We start from the raw sequence: 25,864 nt of genomic DNA, 5'->3' as shown, positions 1-25,864 counted from the left end.
TCTCTGGAAGGAGCTCCTCGCCCTGAGCTCGTCTACTTCATTATCCAGAGACTGAACATTAGCGAGTAATATTCTATGAAGTGTGAGATGGTGTGCACGCCTCCTGAGTTGGACTGGAAGTCCACTCCGAAAACCTCTTCTCCGCTGGCAGTGTTTTGGAGCAACCTCTGGAATCATTTCAATTGCCCTGGGGGGTACGAACAAAGGATACAATTCAGGAAAGTCGCTTTCCTAGTCGCAATGCTAGTGAGTTACTGTTGCTCTGATATCCAAAAGTTGTTTACGGCTGAATGTAATAACACTAAAATAATTCTGGTCTAATAATGTAAGAAATAACCCCCCAAAAAACGAAACACTGCAGAGTTGAGTCGGAGCTAGAAGCAGAGCTGCCATTTGTTAGTGCCATCTTATGGATTGTGCTCCCAGGGTACACTAAATTAGAAGGGTTGTAGCCAAGAGGTGAGGAGCAGCTGTAAAGCCTCCAGGGAGAGGTGCGAACAGGTATAGAAAAAACACACATAGTTGACAAAGCTACAAAAGAGCTAAATTAGATCATCTGTAAATAACTAGGTAAGATACTCAAGTGAGAGAGTGGTGTGGAGCCTTCCTCGAACAACTCCACTCATCCCTCTTTGTTTTGCAACAAAACCGCTGCTGAGAAACAAGGGAAGACTGAAGAACTAACAGGAATCGCTGATTGCCTAGGAGAGGTGAAACCACTCCCCCTCCAATAAAGCCACTGATTACCAAAATAAGTCACAAATTGCCCTGCCCCTTGATCCTGGATGATGTGTCAACAACTATCTGCAAATGATGAGCAGTTCACACACCAAGTAGGCCACTGGGAAGACTGGCAGCACTTAAAGTAGATGGCCCAAACTTGCAAAAAGACAGGACTAGACCACAACAGATAGAGATACTTATCAGATAAAGATATACTTATCACTCCTGGAGATGTCAGGAGTCCTCTAGGTGTAACAGTATAACTTTAGACCGTCCCCTCGCCCATACCCGGGCGCACACATCAACAACAGTCACCCCTCGAAGCATCGTTACCCATCGCTCCACAAAAGCCGCGGCTCTTGCAGAGCAAGGGGAACCACTACTTCAAGGTCTAAGAGCAAGTGACGTCACCGATTGAAACGCTATTTAGCGCGCACCGCTAACTAAGCTAGCCGTTTCACATCCGTTACATAGGCATATATATTATTAGCCTATGTCAGTCTAATGACAGCGTTATAGGGGAGAGTGGGGTAAATTGTGCAAAATGATTAGTTGAGCCACCCCTTAATTTATACAATGACTGTATATATGAATGGACAAAGTCATTGATCATGTAACATCATTCATTCCTATGTGAAGACTCAATAGCTAATGAAGCCAAATTAAGACGGTTGTCATTAGGGGTGTCCAGACATGTAGTCATAATCATATCCGTAAATTGACAATTGATAGTCGGATCGGATGAACTCGGGATCGGAAAAAAAACTGAAATGTTTTAATATGCCTAAGTAGATGTTGGCAAAATACCAATCTCCTGGCACGTTTATAGACCAAACAATCTGCATATTAGAAGCCGCGGAAGGGTGTGTGTCTTCAAATTGCAGCAGGCAGACAAGTTTGCTCACAGTCAGAATGCGCGTCTGCATTTCAGCTTTTTTCCCTACCCTTGCCCCGCTTGTTAGATATTATGCACATTGATATCTTGATAGCAAATGTCCTTGCCATTTGATTTATCATAGTTGTACGCTAACATGAATGATCAGACCGAAACAGAGAAGTGAAAGTGATCGGGTGAAATTACGAAGTGCGGGAAAAGAGAAATACAGCTTTACTCTATCCAATCAGAGCAGCAGGATCAACCAACAGCCCGCCCTTCTCTTACAGACAGGCAAATTAGCCAGTTGAATTATTTAGACCATATAGCGCCTCAGTTGACTGATTGACATGAAAAAGTTGCGTGCTGGCACCCGTAAATGACTTTTTTTTCCAATCACGGATAATTACAAAAAATCCTGGGATCATAATCATATACAGAAAATTGCCCATATCCCTTATGATATTAGTTTTGTCCAACTACTCGGCACACTTCTAGTTAAGACGGCATCTCATGGAGACATAACTGCACAGTTCGAGCTACCACTTTCACTTAAACCCACAGAAAGGTTTTGCTATGCTATGCTACAGCCATTGAATCTGTCTTTGACCGTTAAGGGACGTTAATGGTTAGCTCTGTCAACGACATTATGTTATTATATTTTTCAATCTTGAAATACAAGGGCAAACGTTATTAATCAGTGACTGAAATTTCGCGTTCGTGATATTCCCTTCCGGACTTGGAGAGCGCTCAAAGCGTTGTAGAACGCCTCTCTGAATAACGGGCCGTGGTTTTGGCTTAACTGCTTTGGGAAAAAGAAAGACTCGTAAAAATGGCTCAACATTCGCCTCTCTCCCCTACAGGCCTTATGGGTTCAAGTACGGTGAACGTTTTAAATGTTACCTAGTAGAAGTAGATGTCATTTTTGTAATTCAATTAGTTTTAACAAAATATTTTTCTACAGTACATTATTCATTGCCGGGCAAGGCTAATAGAGTGGGATATATTTTCATATTCAAGCCTTTATCTGTCACGTAGACCCAAGACGACTTCTGTACCTTGGACCGACCATGTGACGCTATATTTGGAGGCGGATTGTCAGCTCGAGGACAAGGCAACTTAGAAGGTAAATCCAGTTTTCCTGCTGTCTCCATTTTATAATGATTTCTAGTTTACTTTGACATTTCTTGAATTATTTGTTCACCTTCTTTTCTTACAATCTGCATCCAACCAATCGCCATTTCGAGAATGTTTCATTTTCAAAGTTGCAGCAAAGCCATCGAATATCGAGCAAAACAGATACTTCACACTGTTTTAACCTGCAAGAAGCATACTTATACCAATCTCTACAGGCTATATTGCTACTTTGTCAGTTTCCAATGTTGTTTTCAGAAGGATTTGTCAAAGTGTGGACACGTGCAGGCTTTACATTTTTTTTTTAACTAGGTAAGTAAATTAAGAACAAATTCTTATTTACTTTGACGGCCTACCGGGGAACAGTGGGTTAGCTGCCTTGTTCAGGGGCAGAACGACAGCTTTCTACCTTGTCAGCTCGGGGTTGTTTTGATATATATTTATATTCTGTTTTTTTTCTCACAATTTCAGGATACTTCATACAGTTAGATGGTCAGTGGGTCAGGTACACTCAAGGACATGTAAATGTTTGTTAAAAGTTATATGGAATGGTAGCAGATTCTGAGCAGAACCAAGGTCACAAAGAATGGATGCAAATCAGAAACAAAAATAAGTAATAATAACAACAGAAGTAGCAACAACAGTAAACTGTTGTGTTTGTTATTTCCAGACATGCGTGTGGCAGTGATCGGAGCTGGGGTCAGTGGCCTGTCCACAGCTCAAAGCATCTATGAGCAGTACCACTCCATAGTCAGTCCACTGACCATTGAGGTGTATGCGGACTGCTTCACCCCACTGACCACCAGCGATGGGGCTGCAGGATTCTGGCAGCCATACCTCTACGACAAGGGCAATGTCCAGGAGACGTGAGAGGGCTTTCTGCTTGGCTCTATGAATACCAGTGAAGGCTGCTGAGGGGAGCGGCTCATAATAATGGCCGGAATGGAGCAAATGGAATGGCATCAAACATCTGGAAACCATCTGTTTGATATATTTGATACCATTCCACTGATACCACTCCAGTCATTACCACAAGCCTATTTTCCCCAGTTAAGGTGCCACCAACCTCCTGTGATGAGTACATTTTGTGCACGCCTGTAGTCAGTGAATCAATAGAATGTTTTATAAGTGAATGCTTACACTGTATCATTCTCTATGTGTTATTTTGCAGTAAATGGTGTAAGGAGACGTTTGACTACCTGTTGAGCTTCCTGAGCTCCCCGGACTCTATCAAAATGGGGATTTTCCTCCAGTCTGGCTACAACCTTTGCAGTGAGCCTGCACCAGTGAGTATTAGTGTATCTTCAGCTAAACATCATGACATAGATTCACCCTCAGATAACAGTTAACTGACCCATACTTCATCACTCACATGGAGGCAAGGCCTAGCAGTTAAACATTTCAAGATTTTTATTTAACTAGGCTAGTCAGTTAAGACAAAAATCTTATTTACAATGACGGCCTACCCCGGCCAAACCCGGACGACACTGGGCCAATTGTGCACCGCACTATTGGACTCCCAGTCACACCCGGATGTGATGCAGCCTGGATTCAAACCAGGGACTGTAGTGAAGCCTCTTGCACTGAGATGCAGTGCCTTAGACTGCTGCGCCACTCGGGAGCCCAGTTGTTATAAAGTCTATCTACATCTGTATAAGCCTTCTGCTGAAGTAGATGAACTTGAGCCCAAGTTCCTGTTCCACCATCTGTGTTATTACAGTGTAGCAATGTTCTATCGTAGCAGTTGCTTCGCTAAGTTTACAATGTTTGTATTTTCTGAATAGTCTGAATACACTAAGCCCATCTCAATAGTCTACTCTTCAGTATTACAAAGACAGGTCCATGACATAATTAGAAGACATGGCCACTGAGACCACACTGTATGCTCTCTCTGTCACAAGGCTAAAGGATTTAATGAAGCCTCTGCATTACAACCGCAAACCAGCACAGGCATGGAAGGTCATGAAAATAATTAGTAACTAATAACTATATTCACTCTCTTTTATTGCAGGATCCCTCTTTTAAAGATAGTGTGCTGGGCTTCAGACGGCTTACTAAACGAGAGCTGGCGCTGTTTCCTGCTTACTGGTACTTTGTTTGGACATTTGCTATGTTTTTGTTGCATTAGTCCCGTTGGCTGTTGTCATATGTCGACAGGAGTCATGCAACCCTATACGGCTGATGACTTTAGAATGAGTCTGGTCATGCAGCATGTGCCCCTATCAGTTGTCATTGTTTTTGACCCTCACTGTCATTCTCCCCTTGTTTATGTCGGGGGGCCTTTTAGCTATGGGTGGTTCAACACTGCTCTCATGGTGGAGGGGAAAAGTTACTTGCCTTGGCTGATGGACTGGTGAGTGATTTACTTACCTTATCTGTGATATCCAAAAAAGTGTTGATAGTTCACACACACAAGGCCATATGATCAAGCATTTCCATTTCGTAAGTTAACCATCTATATTTTACATAAATCTATGACCAGTTTAGTTCATTACAAAATATACAATTTTAAAGCAGTTAGAATTTTTACAAATGGTCAAACCAGTTGTTTGAGAATAACTTTTTATTGGCACAGCTGTGGGATAACCTGGGTTTTATCTAGTGGGAAGGGGAAGCAAAAGATAATGTGTTATTTCTTTCTTATGGTGGTTACATCATCTCTCAAGGTCAATATTATGTTTTAGCACCCAACCTAACATCATATAAATATGTGCAATTTGGCTTCCCTATATTACTTCCTTTTCTATATACCTTTATGTGATGTTTCTAGGTTACAGAAGCGAGGTGTGACATTTTACCAGAGGAGGATAGAGTCCTTCAAAGTGGTGAGAGTTCTAAATGAATATAATGAACAGTGCGGAATGTTCTAAGACTCCCACCTCACAAGGAGTATGAAGATAGAAGGTGCTGTATTTTCTGAGGACCTCATTCTGTCCTTGGCCTCTTTTGTCCTGATGACAGTAATTTTACTATGCTTATTTAATTTCCATCTAATCTAGGCATGTGTTTTCCTTACCCAACGGGAGTGTCTTACACAGTACAGTGCATTCATGCTCAGAGTGCAGCTCAACCATATTAGTTTTACTCAGTGTTTAATTTTGAGAAATATCTTGAAAGTATTCATATCCAATATCCAGTCATTAATATCCTACAAACCACCCCAGAGAGAGGGAGAGCAGAGAGGGAGAGCTTTGGCTTTCATAAACCCCTGTTCATGAATATCAGCCGTGTTTATTTATTTGAATTCAACCTCCCAACTTTTCTTCCTGCCGCCTTGTCTGTTGAGTTCAGCTTGCGGAGAGTGGGGCAGACGTCATCATCAACTGCACAGGAGTGAGGTCAGGGGATCTCCAGCCTGACCCTGACCTCACACCAGGCCGTGGGCAGATACTGAAGGTCAGAGTGCAAAGGTTGAAAGGTGAGTTTGGTAATTACAATGAGGACATGGCTGATTATGTTACTCTTAATCTGTCTGTGTTTCAGGTGGATGCTCCATGGCTTAAGCATTGGATCCTCACCCACAATTTCACTGCTGGAACCTACAATTCACCGTACATTATACCAGGGTAAAGTGGATAAAATATCAGAAATTCCACCTACTGCAGGTGTCAATAAAGCAGTTATTACACATTTTTCAAGTTGTTGCATATAATTACAGAATCAAAGTATACGTTTGTCTAAGTATTCAGCTCCTTTTTTTAAATTTATTTTGGAATACAGTGAATTAAAGACCAATAACTTCTGCCCTGTCTCTGTAGGAGTCGTTCAGTGGTTGTTGGTGGGTGTTTCCAGCTGGGGAACTGGAGTGAGCAGAACAACTCTGAGGACCACAAGGAGATATGGGAGGGGGCCTGCCAGCTGGAGCCCAGCCTCAAGGTCAGAGGTCACAGACCTTTGAAAAGATCCCTAGTCTGACAGACATTGAATAGAGGGGTTATCACAGCACCTATGTTTAAATGGCTCAGCCATCAAACCAAATCAATGCTTCTCATCCAGTAGACAGAATACAAGTACAGATACAGTATAACTACATTAGCTAGCTCTTCCCTGTCTGTTTATTCATATGGCTCACCTCCCCCTGACTCCTCAGCATGCCCGGATAGTGGAGGACTGGTCAGGGCTCAGGCCTGTTCGTAGTAAAGTCCGACTGGAGAGGGAGACCATGCAGTCTGGACCAACCACATTTGAGGTGAGTCACCAAGAATAGACTGGTTACTACTTTTTCAGTAACCAATATGTATTATTTGGCTATTAGTGTTTGTCACCCTTTAGGCTCCAGATTGCAGAAATTTGCTTCCTGCAACACTAACTCAAAAAAGTTCTGGGACACTGTAAAGTCCATGGAGAATAAGAACACCTCCTCCCAGCTGCCCACTGCACTGAAGATAGGAAACACTGTCACCACTGATAAATCCACCATAATTGAGAATTTCAATAAGCATTTTTCTACGGCTGGCCATGCTTTCCACCTGGCTACCCTACCCCAGTCAACAGCACTGTACCCCCCACAGCAACTCGCCCAAGGCTTCCCCATTTCTCCTTCTCCCAAATCCGTTCAGCTGATGTTCTGAAAGAGCTGCAAAATCTGGACCCCTACAAATCAGCCGGGCTAGACAATCTGGACCCTTTCTTTCAAAAATTATCTGCCAAAATTGTTGCCACCCCTATTAATAGCCTGTTCAACCTCTCTTTCGTGTCGTCTGAGATTCCCAAAGATTGGAAAGCAGCTGCGGTCATCCCCCTCTTCAAAGGGGGGGACACTCTTGACCCAAACTGCTACAGACCTATATCTATCCTACCATGCCTTTCTAAGGTCTTCAAAAGCCAAGTCAACAAACAGATTACCGACCATTTCGAATCTCACCATACCTTCTTTGCTATGCAATCTGGTTTCAGAGCTGGTCATGGGTGCACCTCAGCCACGCTCAAGGTCCTAAATGATATCTTAACCGCCATCGATAAGAAACATTACTGTGCAGCCGTATTCATTGATCTGGCCAAGGCTTTCGACTCTTTCAATCACCACATCCTCATCGGCAGACTCGACAGCCTTGGTTTCTCAAATGATTGCCTCGCCTGGTTCACCAACTACTTCTCTGATAGAGTTCAGTGTGTCAAATCGGAGGGTCTGCTGTCCGGACCTCTGGCAGTCTCTATGGGGATGCCACAGGGTTCAATTCTTGGACCGACTCTCTTCTCTGTATACATCAATGAGGTCGCTCTTGCTGCTGGTGAGTCTCTGATCCACTTCTACGCAGACGACACCATTCTGTATACTTCTGTCCCTTCTTTGGAGACTGTGTTAACAACCCTCCAAGCAAGCTTCAATGCCATACAACTCTCCTTCCGTGGCCTCCAATTGCTCTTAAATACAAGTAAAACTAAATGCATGCTCTTCAACCGATCGTTACCTGCACCTGCCCGCCTGTCCAACATCACTACTCTGGACGGCTCTGACTTAGAATACGTGGACAACTACAAATACTTAGGTGTCTGGTTAGACTGTAAACTCTCCTTCCAGACCCATATCAAACATCTCCAATCCAAAGTTAAATCTAGAATTGGCTTCCTATTTTGCAACAAAGCATCCTTCACTCATGCTGCCAAACATACCCTTGTAAAACTGACCATCCTACCAATCCTCGACTTTGGCGATGTCATTTACAAAATAGCCTCCAATACCCTACTCAACAAATTGGATGCAGTCTATCACAGTGCAATCCGTTTTGTCACCAAAGCCCCATATACTACCCACCATTGCGACCTGTATGCTCTCGTTGGCTGGCCCTCGCTTCATACTCGTCGCCAAACCCACTGGCTCCATGTCATCTACAAGACCCTGCTAGGTAAAGTCCCCCCTTATCTCAGCTCGCTGGTCACCATAGCATCTCCCACCTGTAGCACACGCTCCAGCAGGTATATTTCTCTAGTCACCCCCAAAACCAATTCTTTCTTTGGCCGCCTCTCCTTCCAGTTCTCTGCTGCCAATGACTGGAACGAACTACAAAAATCTCTGAAACTGGAAACACTTATCTCCCTCACTAGCTTTAAGCACCAACTGTCAGAGCAGCTCACAGATTACTGCACCTGTACATAGCCCACCTATAATTTAGCCCAAACAACTACCTCTTTCCCTACTGTATTTTATTTATTTATTTATTTTGCTCCTTTGCACCCCATTATTTGTATTTCTACTTTGCACATTCTTCCATTGCAAATCTACCATTCCAGTGTTTTACTTGCTATATTGTATTTACTTTGCCACCATGGCCTTTTTTTGCCTTTACCTCCCTTATCTCACCTCATTTGCTCACATCGTATATAGACTTGTTTATACTGTATTATTGACTGTATGTTTGTTTTACTCCATGTGTAACTCTGTGTCGTTGTGTGTGTCAAACTGCTTTGCTTTATCTTGGCCAGGTCGCAATTGTAAATGAGAACTTGTTCTCAACTTGCCTACCTGGTTAAATAAAGGTGTTCTCAACTTGCCTACCTGGTTAAATAAAGGTGTTCTCAACTTGCCTACCTGGTTAAATAAAGGTGTTCTCAACTTGCCTACCTGGTTAAATAAAGGTGAAATAAATAAATAAAATAAAAAGGCTCCAGATTAGAAGTACATAGACAAAGACTGATATTAATGTGCTGTTTTCAGGTGATCCACAACTATGGCCATGGAGGGTTCGGATTGACCATCCACCGAGGCTGTGCACAGGAGGCAGCTCGGCTCTTGGGGGAGATATTGGAGCTGAAGGGCTGGGAGCCCAGGTCTCGTTTGTGAACTAGTGGTTTATTACCTAAACAGCAGTGCCATCAGTATCTCTCACATGTCTGTATGGGACCATTTTAACATCAGAATGGTTTGCGAAGGAACCCGCATAGGAAACTCCTGGGGCCTTCAGACAACAGTGAGGGTTCCTTCGTATTTGCAAGAGAACAACTCAAAATCAGAGTTTAGGTAGTGGAGTACCTGATTAACCCAAAACCAGCTAACTTGGAACACAGACTACCAGCCAGCCTTGAAATGGTTTCATGCCAGTCATCAGGAATGCTTTTATTGAATGACAATTTCCTTTGTTGTGTAGTCATAACTATTAGCTAATCGATTGAAATCTATTTTGAAAAGTAATGTTTTTATATTGTAGTTGAAGAGATGCTAATATACAACATATTGAACCAATACATTTTTTTCCAAAGTGTGATTAGCAAATCTTACAAATGTGACATAAAAATAGGAGTGCAATATCAAACAAAAATGTTAAGATATCATGAGTTTTAAAACTTATGAAGTTTGAAAATGAGTGAAGAAATAAATACTTCCACAATCCAACATTCTGCTTTTTTGAAACTTAATTTATTGTTGTATCATACACATTTACATCCAGTGTACTGAGAAGAATGTGCACAGAAATTTTTTATGTGGTACTAAACTGCAATGGCAGGCATGTAGGAAACAGCAACATGTCCAGGGTTCACTACCATTTTCAACAACAACTTGTTTCATGTGTTACTTTTACAAGGGGACAAAGACCATCCCCGCACCACCTCACCAACAAACAACAACCAAACCAGGTATTGGTATAGTATATACAGAGATGACTTTTGTCCAGTAAGCAAAAGCTGTGCCACTCCGATAAATTGTTGTATGAAGGTTTGTGTGTGTGTTTGTATTATCAGTATTGTTGAGTGTTCTGTGTTTAATATGTGAATTCAGGTTAACATGATGTTTAGCATTCACAGCCAGCCATTGAGGTGTACCCTGAAAAACCATGTGATTATGTTTGCTTTGAATCATTTCACTCATGTGGAGTAAATACTACTGTACCAGACTGACAACTCTGGGTGAATAAGAGGTGAAAGTATAGTACGGTTCAAAGATTTCAGTAGCACTTCAGTTTCATGACATATAAAGCCTTCAACATGCACATATAAGCATTGTAACACCTGGCATGAACTTTCATCTGTACCCATCTGCAATTTCCCTAATTTACATAAACAATGTTCACTGTGCGACAACAGTACGATCCCGTTCAAGTCAGACTACAATATGAGTGCTAATAAATGCTTATACCAGCTGCACAGAGAGACTTTACGTCGTCATTATGATTGCCTCACTTATACGTTTCTAAACTGAAGTGTAACTGAGATTAGTGACCCCACACCTCGAAGTGCCTCATGTCAGTTGACAGCAGGGTGATTACAGTAGCTGATGGTTACCGTGGTGATGGGGACGTGCAGACGACCCAAGATGTACAGATTTGATTATGTTGAGTGAGTAATTACAGTAACATTAGATAGCAATTCGTTACATGTCATTGTTTTCATTCTAGCTTTGCACAAGATAATGGACTTTTTGGGATGTTTCAAAGCAGCTGCCCTTTCATTAGGCAAAAGTCCTCCATTTGTCCCTCATCCAAAAACAAGTAGTAGGACCTGAGTATGATCTCTTAGAGGAAACGGGTTTAATAGAAACAATGCAGCAAATCAACGTCCTCTATCACACTCTTCTACCATCGCTCTCGCTGTTCTTCTCTCACAATATGACTGTAAAATTCAAATACTGAGCTGGAAGAATGGCAAATCGCACCCGAATGTTTTTTCTCCCTGCCACCATCCAGTGCAACTTTGAATACTCCATTGAGCTCTGTCTCACTCAGAGTGCGGTTATCGTACATTAGCAAAAATCATGGTAGTGGTCGAAGATTAAAATCGGAGAGAAATGTTTTTGAATAACATTTTGCTGGCAGGCTCTCTCTCAAGCCACTGTGGTGCCTATATACAAACCAGTAATGACACATTTGAGTTGAGAATGGACAAGGGCTTCTTGCCTAGCTTCCTTCTCCTTCTTTGCCCCTCTTTTCCACTCCAGCCTCCATCCTCCACCACCTTCTTGCCTGTGTTCAGTCCTCCTGGGACCCAGAGTCAGAGTGTGGGATGCCCCCAGAGCTGTTGCCATGGGCCCGGCCCATCATTTCCTGGCCCCACTCGCGGTGGCTGGACTCCTGGAGGCCCCGGCCAGTGGTCTCAATGGGCAGAGCACATGAGGCGATGGCAGCCAGCATGCAACAGATGCTGTACACTGACAGAGTCAGGTACACAGAAGACTCCAACATCACCTGCAGGAAAGAGAGGAGGAATGCAGTATGAGTGTCTCTCTGTGAAGACTTGACTGTCTTTCAGTACACATTAAGTATAAAGCAAATATACCTTATATTGGTTGTGGTAACCTTTAAAAACATGTTTTACCTGTGCAACGAAGGGTGTGATGAGGGCTCCCACTCTGGCCATTCCACTACTAGTGCCCAGACCTAACGCTCTGGTTGCTGTTGGATATACCTATGGAGTCAGGAGAACAGGAGTATGGAGCAAAGAACTAGTCCTTCGTTTAGTTACAAATCGATCAAAGAAATACAACTGACAGAAAGCTGACGTCTGAAATGTAGTATAATCTTGAAGCCATAAATAATCTCAAGACATAGTTATACAATAACAGAGGAAGAGGCAGAGCTACAGTGTTTGATCTGGTTATAAATCAATGTTGTGTTTGTCCACCTCCGTCGACCTGTAATCAAGGCCAAGTCACTTCAGCTTTGTTTTTAGAGTACGAGCTGACGTTCTATAGAGTCAATAATGTAGCCATAGGGTTCCATGGCCGATCAACTCACCTCAGGGGTGTAGACATAAGCAGCCTGGAAACCTCCTGCAATGAAGGCCCTGGCGATGAATATCAATACTGTCAACCAGGTCCTGGAGCAGAGACAACAACACTGTTAATAACAACAACAACACTGTTAACAACAACACGGGTAATAACAACAACACCGTTAACAAAATTGTTTATAACAATAATAGCACCGTTAACAGCAACACTGTTAATAACAACAACAACACTTAACAACAACACTGGTAATAACAACAACACTGTTAACAACAACACTGTTAATAACAACAGCACTGTTAAAAGCAACACAGCTACTGTGTTGTCAGTTGTGGATCCACCACAGTGTAATGTTTGTCATGTTAAATTTGAGAGTAGTACATTACTAATACTAGTAGTAATAACGCCGTAATAGATGGTCTTACCTCCCTACACAAGCGTAGAGTGGAACAAGGCAGAGAGAGAAGACAAAGAAGCACAGTGCCATGGTCTTCCTCCTTCCCAGCCGATCGATGGCCCACAGAGTCACCAGTAGGCCTGCCCAACATCAATACATCAACCAATCTATTCAGATATTTTTATCGATCAGAACAATTTACAACCTACTTTACTTCACAGTACACTGCTCCCCATACAGCAATTATTGTGTTTAGAAATATACTGACTGAGTTGAGGTTGAAGAAGTATACCTGGGAATTCAGACAGGGTGGTCCACAGCAGATCCTTGTAGTCGTCTGAGGTCAGGTATTTACACTCCAGGCTACACCTGGGCTCCCTCTTACTACCTTTTGACTCTAGAGGGAGACATAACACAAGAAACACGTGATGCACCAGTTATTACTACAGACATACAGAATCACAACTCCTGAAATGGCCTTGAGACTTGCACTGAGTGTACAAAACATTAGATACAATTGCTCTGGCCATGACATAGACTGGCCAGGTGAATCCAAGTGAAAGCTATGATCCCTTATTGATCAGTGTAGATGAAGGGGAGGAGACAGGTTAAAGAATGAATGTTAAGCCTTGAGACAATTAAGACATGGATTGTGCCATTCAGAGAGTGAATGGGCAAGACAAAATATTGAAGTGCTTTTGAACGTGGTATGGTAGTAGGTGCCAGGTGCACCGGTTTGAGTGTGTCAACAACTGCAACGCTGATGGGTTTTTCAAACTCAACAGTTTCCCGTGTGTATCAAGAATGGTCCACCACCCAAAGGACATCCAGAAAACTTGAGAACTGTGGAAAGCATTGGAGTCAATATGGGCCAGCATTCATGTGGCACACTTTCTGCACCTTGTAGAGTCCATGCCTCGATGAATTGAGGCTGTTCTGAGAGCAAACGTCATGCAACTCTATATTAGGAAGGTGTGTCTAATGTTTTGTACACTCAGTGTATACGCTAACGTGACCTGAGGTCAACGGGAGCTATTCTTGGTTAAAGCATGACACAAACATCCTGTTTTTAGTTGTCAAGATGACATGTTAATTGTATGTCGGAAATTACCTTGGCCTGTGTTGTTCTCCCATTACACTAAGAATGAACTGATTAATAAGATTGTTTGGCCTCAGCAGGTTAATGCTGTCCTTGAGAGTGTTTGTGTGAGTGTTACTGATGATGTCAGAGGAGAGGAGCAGTGACTCACCCCCACAGGCACCCCCCTCCTGGAAGAGCTCAGTGGTGAGCAGGACCAGACCATAGTAGGCAAATGCATTAGAGAACCTGAGACAGATAAAACACAGTGCTCAGTCAATATAATGATTCCCATTGGAAAACTGGGTTAATTAAAGATGCAACTCTTATGAAGACATTTAATCAAAGTATGTAACAGAGCAGTACTAGTTATGTTTTAGTAATGTAGGAAAGTTGAAATTAGTCATCAGATGGGATTTACTAACTTTTAATTACCTGTAATTAAAAATGAGGAAATTCAAAGTTTTTCTTTGTTAAAAGGGTTATTTACCAAATAAACCACAACAGAATTGTGGTCCAGCGAAAATGTGGTGAGAAAAGATCCTGGATCTTCCCACGGTCCTCCTGATTGAAAAACAGAAAAGCAACATGACAGATAAATAACTGAAGCAAAACAAACTACAACCATTTTAGTACACCCTATTTTCATTACATGTGACCTGCCCTGTCTGGAACTGCGAGGAGTAACAGAGTAACCTACGTTGCTACCATGACAAAGACCGAAGCCGGCGGGAATACCGTTGAGGACAATGGTGTCTCTCTATCTTTGGGGAAGGATCTTTTAAACAAAACAAAAATAGTTCGAACAAACAATTGTTTCAACAACAAGAAAATAGATTCAAGTATTTTGTCCAAATACTGGTGGATTCAACTAACAAAAGAATGGACAACCTGACCAGAGAGGTCCAGGACCTGAAGAACAGTTTGCAGTTCTCCCAGGGTCAGCTCAATGAATTGAAACAGGAGAACGGCAAGATGAGAGAGGACATCAGTTCTGTGTGTGAATCCATGATAACAAGGACAATCAAGGCAGAATAACATGGTTGTGGACGGAATTGCAGAATCTCCACATGAGACCTGGACGGAGCTGAGGAGAAAGTGAGGGAAATGATCAATGAGAAATTGAATTTGGACCACAGGAAGATTGAGGTGGAGAGCACCCAAAGGACTGGAAAACCCACCACCGGCCCAGGTGACAGGCCCAGGCCAATAGTGGTCAAGTTCCTGAGGTTCAAGGACAAAGTAGCTGTTCTGGAAAGAGCCAAGAACTTGAGAGGAATGTGTATCTTCCTCAACAAGGACTATTCTGAAGCTGTGTGCCAGAAGAGGAAAGAACTTATCCCAGCCATGAAAGCTGTCCGAGCGCGTGGAGACATTGCTTACATCTGTTATGACAGGCTCATTGTCCACCCACCTTTCTAAAAGCCTGGAAGGGATGAGAGAGCCAAGCCAATGGGTTTGTATGTTCAACCCCACAGCACACACAGACACTTAAACACTTAAATGTGTATATTTTTATCTTGTTTGTTATTTTCCATATTATGTCTATCTCTGATAAGTTACCCAGTAATGGGCTGAAAATAGCCCATATTAATATATGTAGCCTTAGAAATAAAGTTCATGAAATCAATAACTTGCTAATATCAGATAACATTCATATATTAGCCATTTCTGAGACTTAGATAATTCATTTGATACAGCAGTAGCAATACAGGGATATAACATCTATAGAAGAGACAGAAATGCTTATGGGGGAAGTGTTGCTGTATATATTCAGACCCATATCCCTGTAATGCTTAGAGAAGATCTTACAGTGGGGCAAAAAAGTATTTAGTCAGCCACCAACTGTGCAAGTTCCCACACTTAAAAAGATGAGAGAGGCCTGTAATTTTCATCATAGGTACACTTCAACCATGACAGACAAAATTAGAAAAAAAATCCAGAAAATCACATTGTAGGATTTTTCATGAATTTATTTGCAAATTATGGTGGAAAATAAGTATTTGGTCACCTACAAACAAGCAAGATTTCTGGCTCTCACAGACCTGTAACTTCTTCTTTAAGAGGCTCCTCTGTCCTCCACTCGTTACCTGTATTAATGGCACCTGTTTGAACTTGTTATCAGTATAAAAAACACCTGTCCACAACCTCAAACAGTCACCCTCCAAACTCCACTATGGCCAAGACCAAAGAGCTGTGAAAGGACACCAGAAACAAAATTGTAGACCTGCACCAGGCTGGGAAGACTGAATCTGCAATAGGTAAGCAGCTTGGTTTGAAGAAATCAACTGTGGGAGCAATTATTAGGAAATGGAAGACATACAAGACCACTGATAATCTCCCTCGATCTGGGGCTCCACGCAAGATCTCACCCCGTGGGGTCAAAATGATCACAAGAAAATGATCACAAAAAATGTCCAGGCCCGTCTGAAGTTTGCTAGAGAGCATTTGGATGATCCAGAAGAAGATTGGGAGAATGTCATATGGTCAGATGAAACCAAAATATAACTTTTTGGTAAAAACTCAACTCGTCCTATTTGGAAGACAAAGAATGCTGAGTTGCATCCAAAGAACACCATACCTACTGAAGCATGGGGGTGGAAACATCATGCTTTGGGGCTGTTTTTCTGGGCCAAAATACCAGCAACAGTGTGTGAAAACCTTGTGAAGACTTACAGAAAGCATTTGACCTCTGTCATTGCCAACAAAGGGTATATAACAAAGTATTGAGATAAGCTTTTGTTATTGACCAAATACTTATTTTACACCATCATTTGCAAATAAATTCATTAGAAATCCTACAATGTGATTTTCTGGAGAAAAAAAATCTAATTTTGTCTGTCATAGTTGAAGTGTACCTATGATGAAGATTTACAGGCCTCTCTCATCTTTTTAATTGGGAGAACTTGCACAATTGTTGGCTGACTAAATACTTTTTTGCCCCACTGTATGTCAAGTGTTATTGAAGTGTTGTGGTTTCAGGTTCACTTGGCACATCTAAAGCCTTTTATTTTGGGGTGTTGCTAGGCGACCAAGTGCTAACAGTCAATATCTAAATAATATGTGTGAAATGCTTGATAGTGTATGTGATGTAAACAGAGAAGTCTACTTTCTTGGGGACCTGAATATTGACTGGTTCTCATCAATCTGTCCACTCAAGTGGAAGCTTCTCACTGTAACCAGTGCCTGTAATCTGGTTCAGGTAATTAATCAACATACCAGGGTGTTTACAAACACTACAGGAACAAGATCATCCACATGTATCAATCACATTTTTCTCATACTATTGAACATTGTTCTAAATCTGTATCCATACCCATTGGATGCAGTGATCACAATATTGTGGCAATATCCAGGAAATCCAAAGTTCCAAAAGCTGGGCCTAAAGCGGGGCAGGGCAGGCTATACCTGTCTTGCAGCCACAAGTTTTCCAAGGGGCATGGGGGCTCCGTTCTCCTTGGCGATGCGCTTCAGGGTGTTCAGGGCTTTCTCCTGGTTCCCTGTCAACACATCATAGCGGGCACTCTCTGGCAGCCACTGTTTCCAAAACCAAAGGGTCAGTCGTTCAATAGTGTAAAAAAACAGAATTCAAGTGAATTGGTAGTAGCTGTTACTGTCATACTCACAAAAGAGAGGATAGCAAAGATGAAGAGCGGAATGGTAGAGAGGCCGAGCAGCCAGCGCCAGCCCAGAGTGGGCATCACCACGATAGCCAGCAGTACCTCAAACACAGTGCCCAGCGCCCAGAATATCTGCAGGGGCACAGTAATAGGTACAGGAGAAGGTTGGCATGATGAGTTCCCTGGCACAGTGAAGCAGCTTCATTGATCCAGCGAAGAGTGGAGACCTATCCTGCTCCTGAAGGGCCACAAACCTGGCATCAAGAGGATCACTCACAAACAAGTGGATCAATGTGCACCACACTGACCTGCTAATGTCTCAAATCAATTAAGGACTTGACAGAGTTGAAAGTGGACCTCACAGGACAGCAGAGTTAGAAGGGTAGGGGAAAGGAATTGGGTTGGACCAGCTACAGACAGAAGGTAGAACTACATACAGAATATAGGATAGTTAAGGGTAAGCCATACCTCTATCAGCAAGATGCAGGTGGCTCTGGACCTCATGGGGAGAAACTCTGCATACAGTGTCACCCTGAAGGGAGAAGGACATGTGACTATTATGCCACTTCTAGAATAAGATGTTTTATTTTTTATTTAGTCACATGCACAGTTGTAGTTGCAGTGTACAGTGAAATTCTCAAGCTCCGAGCTCCAGCAGTGCAGGTGTGAATGAAACAATAAAATATATATGTATATATTTGTTTACAACTGTGACAATGAGAAATATGAATGTCCCTATGGGGAGCAGCCAGGGTTATGTTATCTACCCAGTTATAAATTGCCTACTTATAACTGGGTAAATAACATAACCCAATCCTTTACTTTGAACTACTAAAGTATATACTGTAGCTATTGCTATAATGCAGAGAGAAGGGACACGTACGACTGTGGTGCTCCTCCGATGCCAAAGCCCACCAGGGCACGAAGGAAGAGTATCCAGCCATAGACGGGGGCAAAGGCGCTCAGGACACCATAGAACATGGTCCACGCCACACTCATCTTCAGACCCTGTGTACACACAGACATACACACCCACATCCAGAGCTGTGAGCTCTGACACTGACAACAAAATACCCCAACTATCTCTACCACGCATCACACTGTTATGGATCTCCCCATTCCCCATCTTTTCCCAATACATTGATATAAAACTGATGTCTCACGAAAGCCTGTAAAACAAATAACTGTTGATTTGATTTGATTTGATTTGAAATTATTAATCAATATGGCTGTGTCTGTTCTGTTGTGAAATTATTAATCAATATAGCTGTGTCTGTTCTGTTGTGAAATTATTAATCAATATAGCTGTGTCTGTCCTGTTGTGAAATTATTAATCAATATAGCTGTGTCTGTCCTGTTGTGAAATTATTAATCAATATGGCTGTGTCTGTTCTGTTGTGAAATTATTAATCAATATAGCTGTGTCTGTTCTGTTGTGAAATTATTAATCAATATAGCTGTGTCTGTCCTGTTGTGAAATTATTAATCAATATAGCTGTGTCTGTTCTGTTGTGAAAGTCATAACCTCCCCCATAATAAACCCAGTCGTTGAACTTACTGTTTTTCTGCCATACTTGTCGGATATGTTCCCCCAAATGGAAGAGCTGATCATCATTCCAATGAACACCGCCTGGATAAAAGAAACAGAGGGACTAGTTATCACTATATGTAGAGGCTTTATCTGTAATGAAAAGTGACAAGTGGCACTGTAAGACTGCATTAACATCAACAGCTACTGCTATTAAACTCATCACTACAATTACGAGTCCATCCAATCACCACCAGCTTCTCAACAACTACCGTTAGCCCACCAATCTAGTCATCATTTAGTATTACTTGTAGTCAGTGTAAGAATGTGTCGGGCATTACCGAGGTGAGTAGCGCCACCCACAGACTTGGCAGCCTCCATTCACAGTGCAGCTGTGGAGCTAGGATGCTCAGAATCATCATCTCCATAGCATCAGCCATCTGAAAAACAACAGCCATAAGGACCAGTGCGGAAGGAAACAATGAAGGCACAGTGAATTTTGCTCATATACAGTACATTAAATCCACATGCACATGTTTGTAATACAGAATGTACACAACATGTTATGAAACTTATGTTTTCCTCTCTGACCAGACTAGCCCTGTCTAATGCTTGGCTGCTCACCCAGGACAGACCAGTGAGGATGGAGAGTTTCCACTGGAACTTCCCAAAGCCAATGGCCTCCACAGCATCCTCCACCATGAAAGTGTCTGTGGAGAACAACTCAAGTAAGAAATCACATAAAATACAGATGACGACTTGCAAGTATGGATTACAAGTTATTAATATAAATGTGTCCAAAATGAGTAACTGTAGTCAATCTCATAATAGATTAAGCCACTTATAAAAGCCCAGTGGTCCCCAGGCAGGGAGGGGATAGGTGGAAGGAGAGAGTGGGAAGGTGGTCCATGCATATGGGAGTTGTTATGAGTTTGGTTGGGAAACTGAGAGTGGAGGCTGAGGAGGGACCCAGTCATACCATCAGTTGGATTCGCAAACTCCCGAGGTACTGGTGCACCATCCTGAAGTGCCACAGACTCCATATAAGCCTGCCTCCCATCGATCTGGACCTCCTGCTCTCTGCCCCCGCCGTCATCCTCAGAGCGTGTGCTATCACCCGTGCGACGGAATTTGACCACGCTGCAAGAGAGAAAGCCAGGAAAATCAACTTTGATCAGTTGCCAGTCTACCGTAAGGAAACAGAGCTGAATGAAGCGAGAATGAGAGGCTGTTGCCTAGGTGATATAAGTTGTTCCTATGTACTCTGTGCTTTGTGACTGGGTGGTGAAATCCATCAGTGGGTGAGATGTGTCAGGGAAACGGAGGGAAGTTACGCACTGCTGTTCACAACTGAGAAACTTGTGTGACTCCTAAAAATTGTGTGTAGATGGCAAATAGATTGGATTTGAGGAAAAATATGAATTCTCAAATTAAGATAATACTTAAAACACCTGTATGTTATCTGTACGTGGAGTTTATAAACTCCTCATTTTGTAAAATAACAGATTGCTGATAGAGGGTGGAACATTGTAAAAGGAACATTGAGGCAGACCTTTATTTTTTTAACCTTTATTTAACCAGGCAAGTCAATTAAGAACAAATTCTTATTTACAATGACAGTCTCGCAAGAGGCAAAAGACAGTGAATGTGTATGTGTGCGTGCAGGAATGTGAAATAACACAACATGCTTTCTTACATAAGGCAATGCAAACAAGTGACATCGGGTGACAACTAGAAACAACTACATGTCTCAACAATCTGTTCATCAGTTTCAGTTTGGCTTGGAGGGAATTCCAAGACCAAGGGGTTGAGTAATGAAATGACCTTTTTCCATGCTCAGTTCAAATTTTTGGAACTGCTAGCATAAAACAAGATTGAGATCTGAGCTTGTATGTGCTTTCATTTCAAGCTAGAAGAGAGGATAGATAAAATGGCAGTTCTCCTAAAATGGCCTTATAAATAAGAATGTACCCGTGTTTGAGCCTGCGTGTTGCTGATGATGTCCACCTGACAGCACTGTAGAGATCACAATGTTGAGTTAGATGTCTCTGATTGGTTTCAAAATAAAGGGCTGCATGATTCACAGAGTCAAAAGTCCAGTGTAGAGCTTGAGGAGTGCAGATACATAGTATCAACATTGTTCAACACAGAGAGAAAAGTACAACGAATCGACCATTTTCTGGGGGCAAAGGAAAAACAAGCTTTGTGACGGTAATAAAACCGAATACGCAGCTTATGTTTCTTGACAAGGTTCTCTATATGGGTGGTGATGCTCAACTTCTCATCCACCCAAACTCCCAGATATTTGTACGTTTTGACTTGCTCTACAGAATGTCCTTCCAAAGTAGTAATTACATGGTTTTCAGAGTGTTCAGTATTGGAAAATATCATGCATTTTGTTTTAGAAGAATTAAGAACAAACTTCAAATCGTACAGATTCTGTTCAATAATGTTAAAAGCTGTTTGAGATCTTTCAAAAGCCAAAGTCAAACTGCTGCCACTTGAATAGAGAACAGTGTCATCCGCATAAAAATCTACATCAGCTGTTTCAATATGTCTCCCAATGTTGTTGCTATAGATAATAAACAACAGGGGACCAAAAATGATTCCTTGAGGCACATCCGAGCACAACTCTACGGTGTATGACTTACAGCCATCTGCCTTAACACACTGGGTTTGAAGTGACCAGTAGTTCACAAACCACTCCTGAGCATGACCAGTGAACTCAATGCACTTCAAACTCTACACTAAGACAGTGTGGTCCACAGTGTCAAGCGCCTTTGACAAGTCTATGACTACAGATATACAATGTAGCTTCTTATCCAGAGCACAGTTAATATCATTAAAAACCTTAAATGTTGACTAGGGACTCCAATACCTTTGCCAGAACAGACCATTTAGATCTGTGATTAAAGTTATTCAGTAGAGTCGGATCACCTTTCAAAAGAGGTAGGACAAATGCTGATTTCCACAATTTGGGGATTTCATTACATTCTAGGGTGAGGTTAAAGATGCATGTTAAAGAGGGAGCAATTATGTCTGCAGATAATTGTAGTAGACAGGCACCTAGAGCATCAGGGCCAAGGGACTTTTTGACATCAATTGCTTTCAGGCCTGTATGCACCTCTGAGACAGAGAAGGGTGAGAAGGAGAACCAGTGATGTCTTAATCACTGTAATTACTACACCAATTTGCCAAGGGCAGAATAAATACAGCTGGTGGCCCAGTGAGGAGCCTAGAAATCAACATGCCTTGTTTCCTGTACTTCAGTTTCTTTCAGTTCTGTACAGAACAATCCCACATTTATCCCATATATAGATTTGGAGAATGGAAAATGGACAGATCCTGTAAACCTTTGTGTTGGTGGCTTGACACTTTCTGCAGTAAAGTTTCAATGTGGCCTAATTGCCTCAAAATTCCTCTCCTTCAACATAATAGCTTTTTAAGATATACCGTATGTATCCTGTTAGGAAATATTATTTGGGGGTTCACGCTGGGGAGAAAGGCAGTTCTGAGCATTAGAACTCAAGGTTTGCAGCCACAGTCACTTATTACACAATTTCAGTTCTTAGTTAGATCGTTTCCAGGCCTACTGCCAAGTCACTGCTTTACTACCATAGGAACAATTAGAAAGAGAATGTTATGCTTTTATTTTATTACACATTAAAAAGGAGAGGCTCAATAGGAACTTTGTTGGAAATTGATAGTGACAGCCATGTGTGGACATCTCTGTTTGACAAGCTAAACTAAAAGCTTTACCTAAATTCACTGTACCTTCAGTGAAAAGCATGTTAATCTTTTTAACAATAAACATAAATTAACATAATAGATTATCATCCACAAGAGATGACATTGTAGTATGGATATTCTAAATCGTGGTCATAATTATTACTACTAAATATTGAGTAATAGGCAGTCCCTATACAGTAATTGGTAGGCTAAATGCGTGGCTATTGCCGAGCAGAAATATCAGGGGAATTTGTTCATTTTAATTTTATATTTGCTACATGTTGTGTAAAATATTATATGTTATCCAATCCATACTAACAAACTGGTGCAACTCATGGATGATCAAAATAAAGACGTGACCAATGATGTTGTCACAGTAGTAGCTTCATATGCAGTAGGCAATGATGTGAATGAACCATTTTACAAATATGCACACTGTCACTACCAGTAAAAAAATACATTGAGATACAAGGGAAAAATAGATACAAATACTAGGCGACCTTGTTGTAGCACCCATATGAGGAGTTGATTTATGGTTACTGTTTACCGGTCATTGATGCTTTCAAACAAAACGCACCGTCAGTTCCTCGACATGCCACATTGTATTCGCGTAGAGTGGCGTATTGCACTGTGGCTATCTCAACAGAGGAATGCAATGTTGCACATAATATTGTCAAGAGATCATTCTGTCAACCAACAGCTGCGAATAAAACGATCACGAAAATGTGTGCTAAGAAAGGCTGTGTATGTTGGGTCCGTTTAGCAAATTAGCCCAGCCACGATCAAATTAGAAATTAAGTCTATTTTTATATATATATATATATATATATACATATATATTGTTGAGTATACTCACGGGAGTTGTCTTAACTGGAACAAATCATCTTCCATTTTGGTGATGTTTATTGGGTTCCACAGTGAAGTGTTTCATTGCCGTTACATTGTTATCATAGCGAGACGAGATTTCAGCACCACGGGCTTGCGGAGAGCGACCCGTCCTTGTTCTCAGCGGAGAGCCAATGAGGAACGGGATATTCACAATTTCAGCTTCCAGTGTCGTTGTCACAGTAGTGTTCCAGTCAGAGAGGACGGGTGCATGCCTCTGCCCTGGCGTTGCTGACACATACCGGATCTTACAACGCCTGGTTAGGTATTTTACGTATCAGCTAACCACATCATATGTTATAGCAATCTGTCAGTCGATGACACAGTCGAGACGTGACACGCAACCATTGGTTTATGCATGCAACGTCTGAGCAGGGGAACGCGACCGGTGTGTTCACTGCATGGTGCAACACAACTGATGTCTTAGTCTGTTTGATCGCAAATTAAGGTATTTCAAACTGATTGAAGAAAGACACAGAGTAATCACAACGAAGACCACGTTACTGCATAGGCTGTTGTGAGAAAATGCCAGAACCGCTGCCAGTGCAAGGATTTACTATGGGGATTCGATCATTTTTTCATAGTTTAAGAATCAATGAACATCTATTGACCATCAGAACTAACCTAAACCTTTCTCTAATTAAGATGCAGATCTCTAGTACTCTACAAGCTCAGCTACTTCTGCTTAATCCTGAGTCAAAGTGCACATAACATTAGACAGATCTTTGTCTGTAGAATGACCTTTATTCGCCATGTATATTTACACATACCCATAATTTGCCTTAGTGAGAAGGTGCTGCCAGCAATAGACAACAAACAGAATACAGACGCATGTCCACATAGACATCATAAAGAGCAGTAAACATAAAACCTTGGAGTATAGGCTGATTACAGAGGGAATATATACTTTACAGAGAGGCTATATCTATATCAGCAGAGGAATGTGTGTGTGTGTTGGGGGGGCTGTCACAAACACACACCGCTGTAGTGAGGGGACACTGACACCCTCTCTGTCTTTCAAACCAATACACACACAGAAAATCTCTCTGTGTGTCACACAAATTCTTATTTACAACGACAGCCTACCCCAGCCAAACCCGGACACCCAATCATGGCCAGATGTGATTCAACCTGGATTCAAACCAGGGACTGTAATGACACCTCTTACACTGAGATGCAGTGCCTTAGACCTCTCTGTATTTGTCTGTCTGTCTGTGACACACACACACACACACACACACACACACACACATATGCAGAGAGAAAATAAGAAGGGACATTGTCACATGTCTGTGATAGGCTATAGGCTGCAAGCTTTTTGATCCCTTCACAATGATTATGGAATCAATCCTAACATTTTTTTTTATGCTAGTCAGGTTTGTAATTAAGATGTTAGTTAGAACATTTATGTGGGTAAAATAGAATGCTTTTTAGCATGTGACAACTTGTATAATACGCTTAAGTCACGCAGGCTCCATTTTGAAATGAAAGCGAGGCTGAGGTGGGTAACCCCCGGAAGTCGCTAGTCAAAACAACAATACACTGGATTTATATCGATACATCGGCAGATGAAGACGTTAGACTTTTTAAAATGTATTTTTAATTTAACTAGGCAAGTTAGTTAAGAAGAAATTCTTATTTACAATGACGGCCAACCCCTAACGACGCTGGGACAATTGTGCGCCGCCCAATGGAACTTCCAATCACGGCCGGTTGTGATACAGCCTGTAACGTTAATCGAAACAGGGTCTTGTGGTGACGCCTCTTGCGCTGAGATGCAGTGCCTTAGACCGCTCCGCTACTCGGGAGCCCTGTATGCCCAAGGCAGTCAAACTGAGAGGTTACTGTAACTGGATCGAGGGTTATTCACGATGTATTTGTACTTTTTTTTGCAGCTAGCTAGGTAGCTAACGCAACTTTGTAGGTTGAAAAAGGTGTAAAGTTGGTATTTTAACGTAGCTTATTTGACCATATTACTGAATGTTTTCAGCTATTGCTACATAAAATCTTTGTAGGTAAGTATTTAGTTAATGTTCCCTGTTGTTGTGCATGCCATCTTGGTTCAAGTATGGGTTCAGTCAGGAGTGAGGCAGGCAGGTGTAGTTTGACAGCAATGTCACACATTGTCCTCACATTATTCGTACATAATTCAGGTAGATGCGGGTCAGTTAGGAAAGTAGGTGTCAATTGAGTAATTCTGTTTCTATCTGCAAATTAGGATAATATTACTTTAGAAAC

General features: G+C 41.9%; 2 protein-coding genes across 8 annotated transcripts; one reads left to right on the top strand and one right to left on the bottom strand.

The window, feature by feature from the left end:
- The first annotated feature begins 1,946 nt into the window (after positions 1-1,946).
- On the top strand, positions 1,947-10,063 carry LOC109895969 (D-amino-acid oxidase). 7 transcript variants are annotated; one of them, XM_031829979.1, is made up of 14 exons: positions 2,008-2,475; positions 2,636-2,723; positions 2,990-3,043; positions 3,203-3,236; positions 3,402-3,597; positions 3,903-4,017; positions 4,743-4,819; positions 5,019-5,084; positions 5,502-5,556; positions 6,023-6,127; positions 6,215-6,297; positions 6,490-6,607; positions 6,822-6,920; positions 9,387-10,063. In XM_031829979.1, the coding sequence occupies exons 4-14, from the start codon at positions 3,221-3,223 to the stop codon at positions 9,510-9,512; spliced, it is 1,056 nt and encodes a 351-aa protein (XP_031685839.1). In that variant the 5' UTR covers positions 2,008-2,475; positions 2,636-2,723; positions 2,990-3,043; positions 3,203-3,220; the 3' UTR covers positions 9,513-10,063. The 7 variants fall into 7 exon arrangements, with proteins under 7 accessions (XP_020345703.1, XP_031685837.1, XP_031685840.1 ...); XM_020490114.2 differs by lacking the exons at positions 2,990-3,043; positions 3,203-3,236 and having other exon boundaries at positions 1,947-2,475; XM_031829977.1 differs by lacking the exons at positions 2,990-3,043; positions 3,203-3,236 and having other exon boundaries at positions 1,947-2,475; positions 6,023-6,297.
- Positions 10,064-23,873, bottom strand: svopa (SV2 related protein a). The gene is made up of 16 exons (XM_020490117.2): positions 23,598-23,873; positions 19,992-20,152; positions 19,637-19,722; positions 19,354-19,452; positions 19,043-19,114; positions 18,368-18,492; positions 17,953-18,016; positions 17,491-17,616; positions 17,273-17,401; positions 14,355-14,428; positions 14,037-14,113; positions 13,079-13,183; positions 12,815-12,926; positions 12,397-12,478; positions 11,978-12,067; positions 10,064-11,847 (listed from the first exon to the last, which is right to left on the bottom strand). Exons 1-16 carry the CDS (start codon positions 23,630-23,632, stop codon positions 11,632-11,634), a joined length of 1,653 nt encoding a protein of 550 aa, XP_020345706.2. The 5' UTR covers positions 23,633-23,873; the 3' UTR covers positions 10,064-11,631.
- Between the last annotated feature and the right edge of the window lie 1,991 nt (positions 23,874-25,864).

Source organism: Oncorhynchus kisutch, linkage group LG8, assembly GCF_002021735.2.
Source record: "Oncorhynchus kisutch isolate 150728-3 linkage group LG8, Okis_V2, whole genome shotgun sequence".
NCBI lineage: Eukaryota > Metazoa > Chordata > Actinopteri > Salmoniformes > Salmonidae > Oncorhynchus > Oncorhynchus kisutch.
Note: the sequence above shows the minus strand (reverse complement) of the source record. Positions and strands in the feature narration are given on the sequence as shown.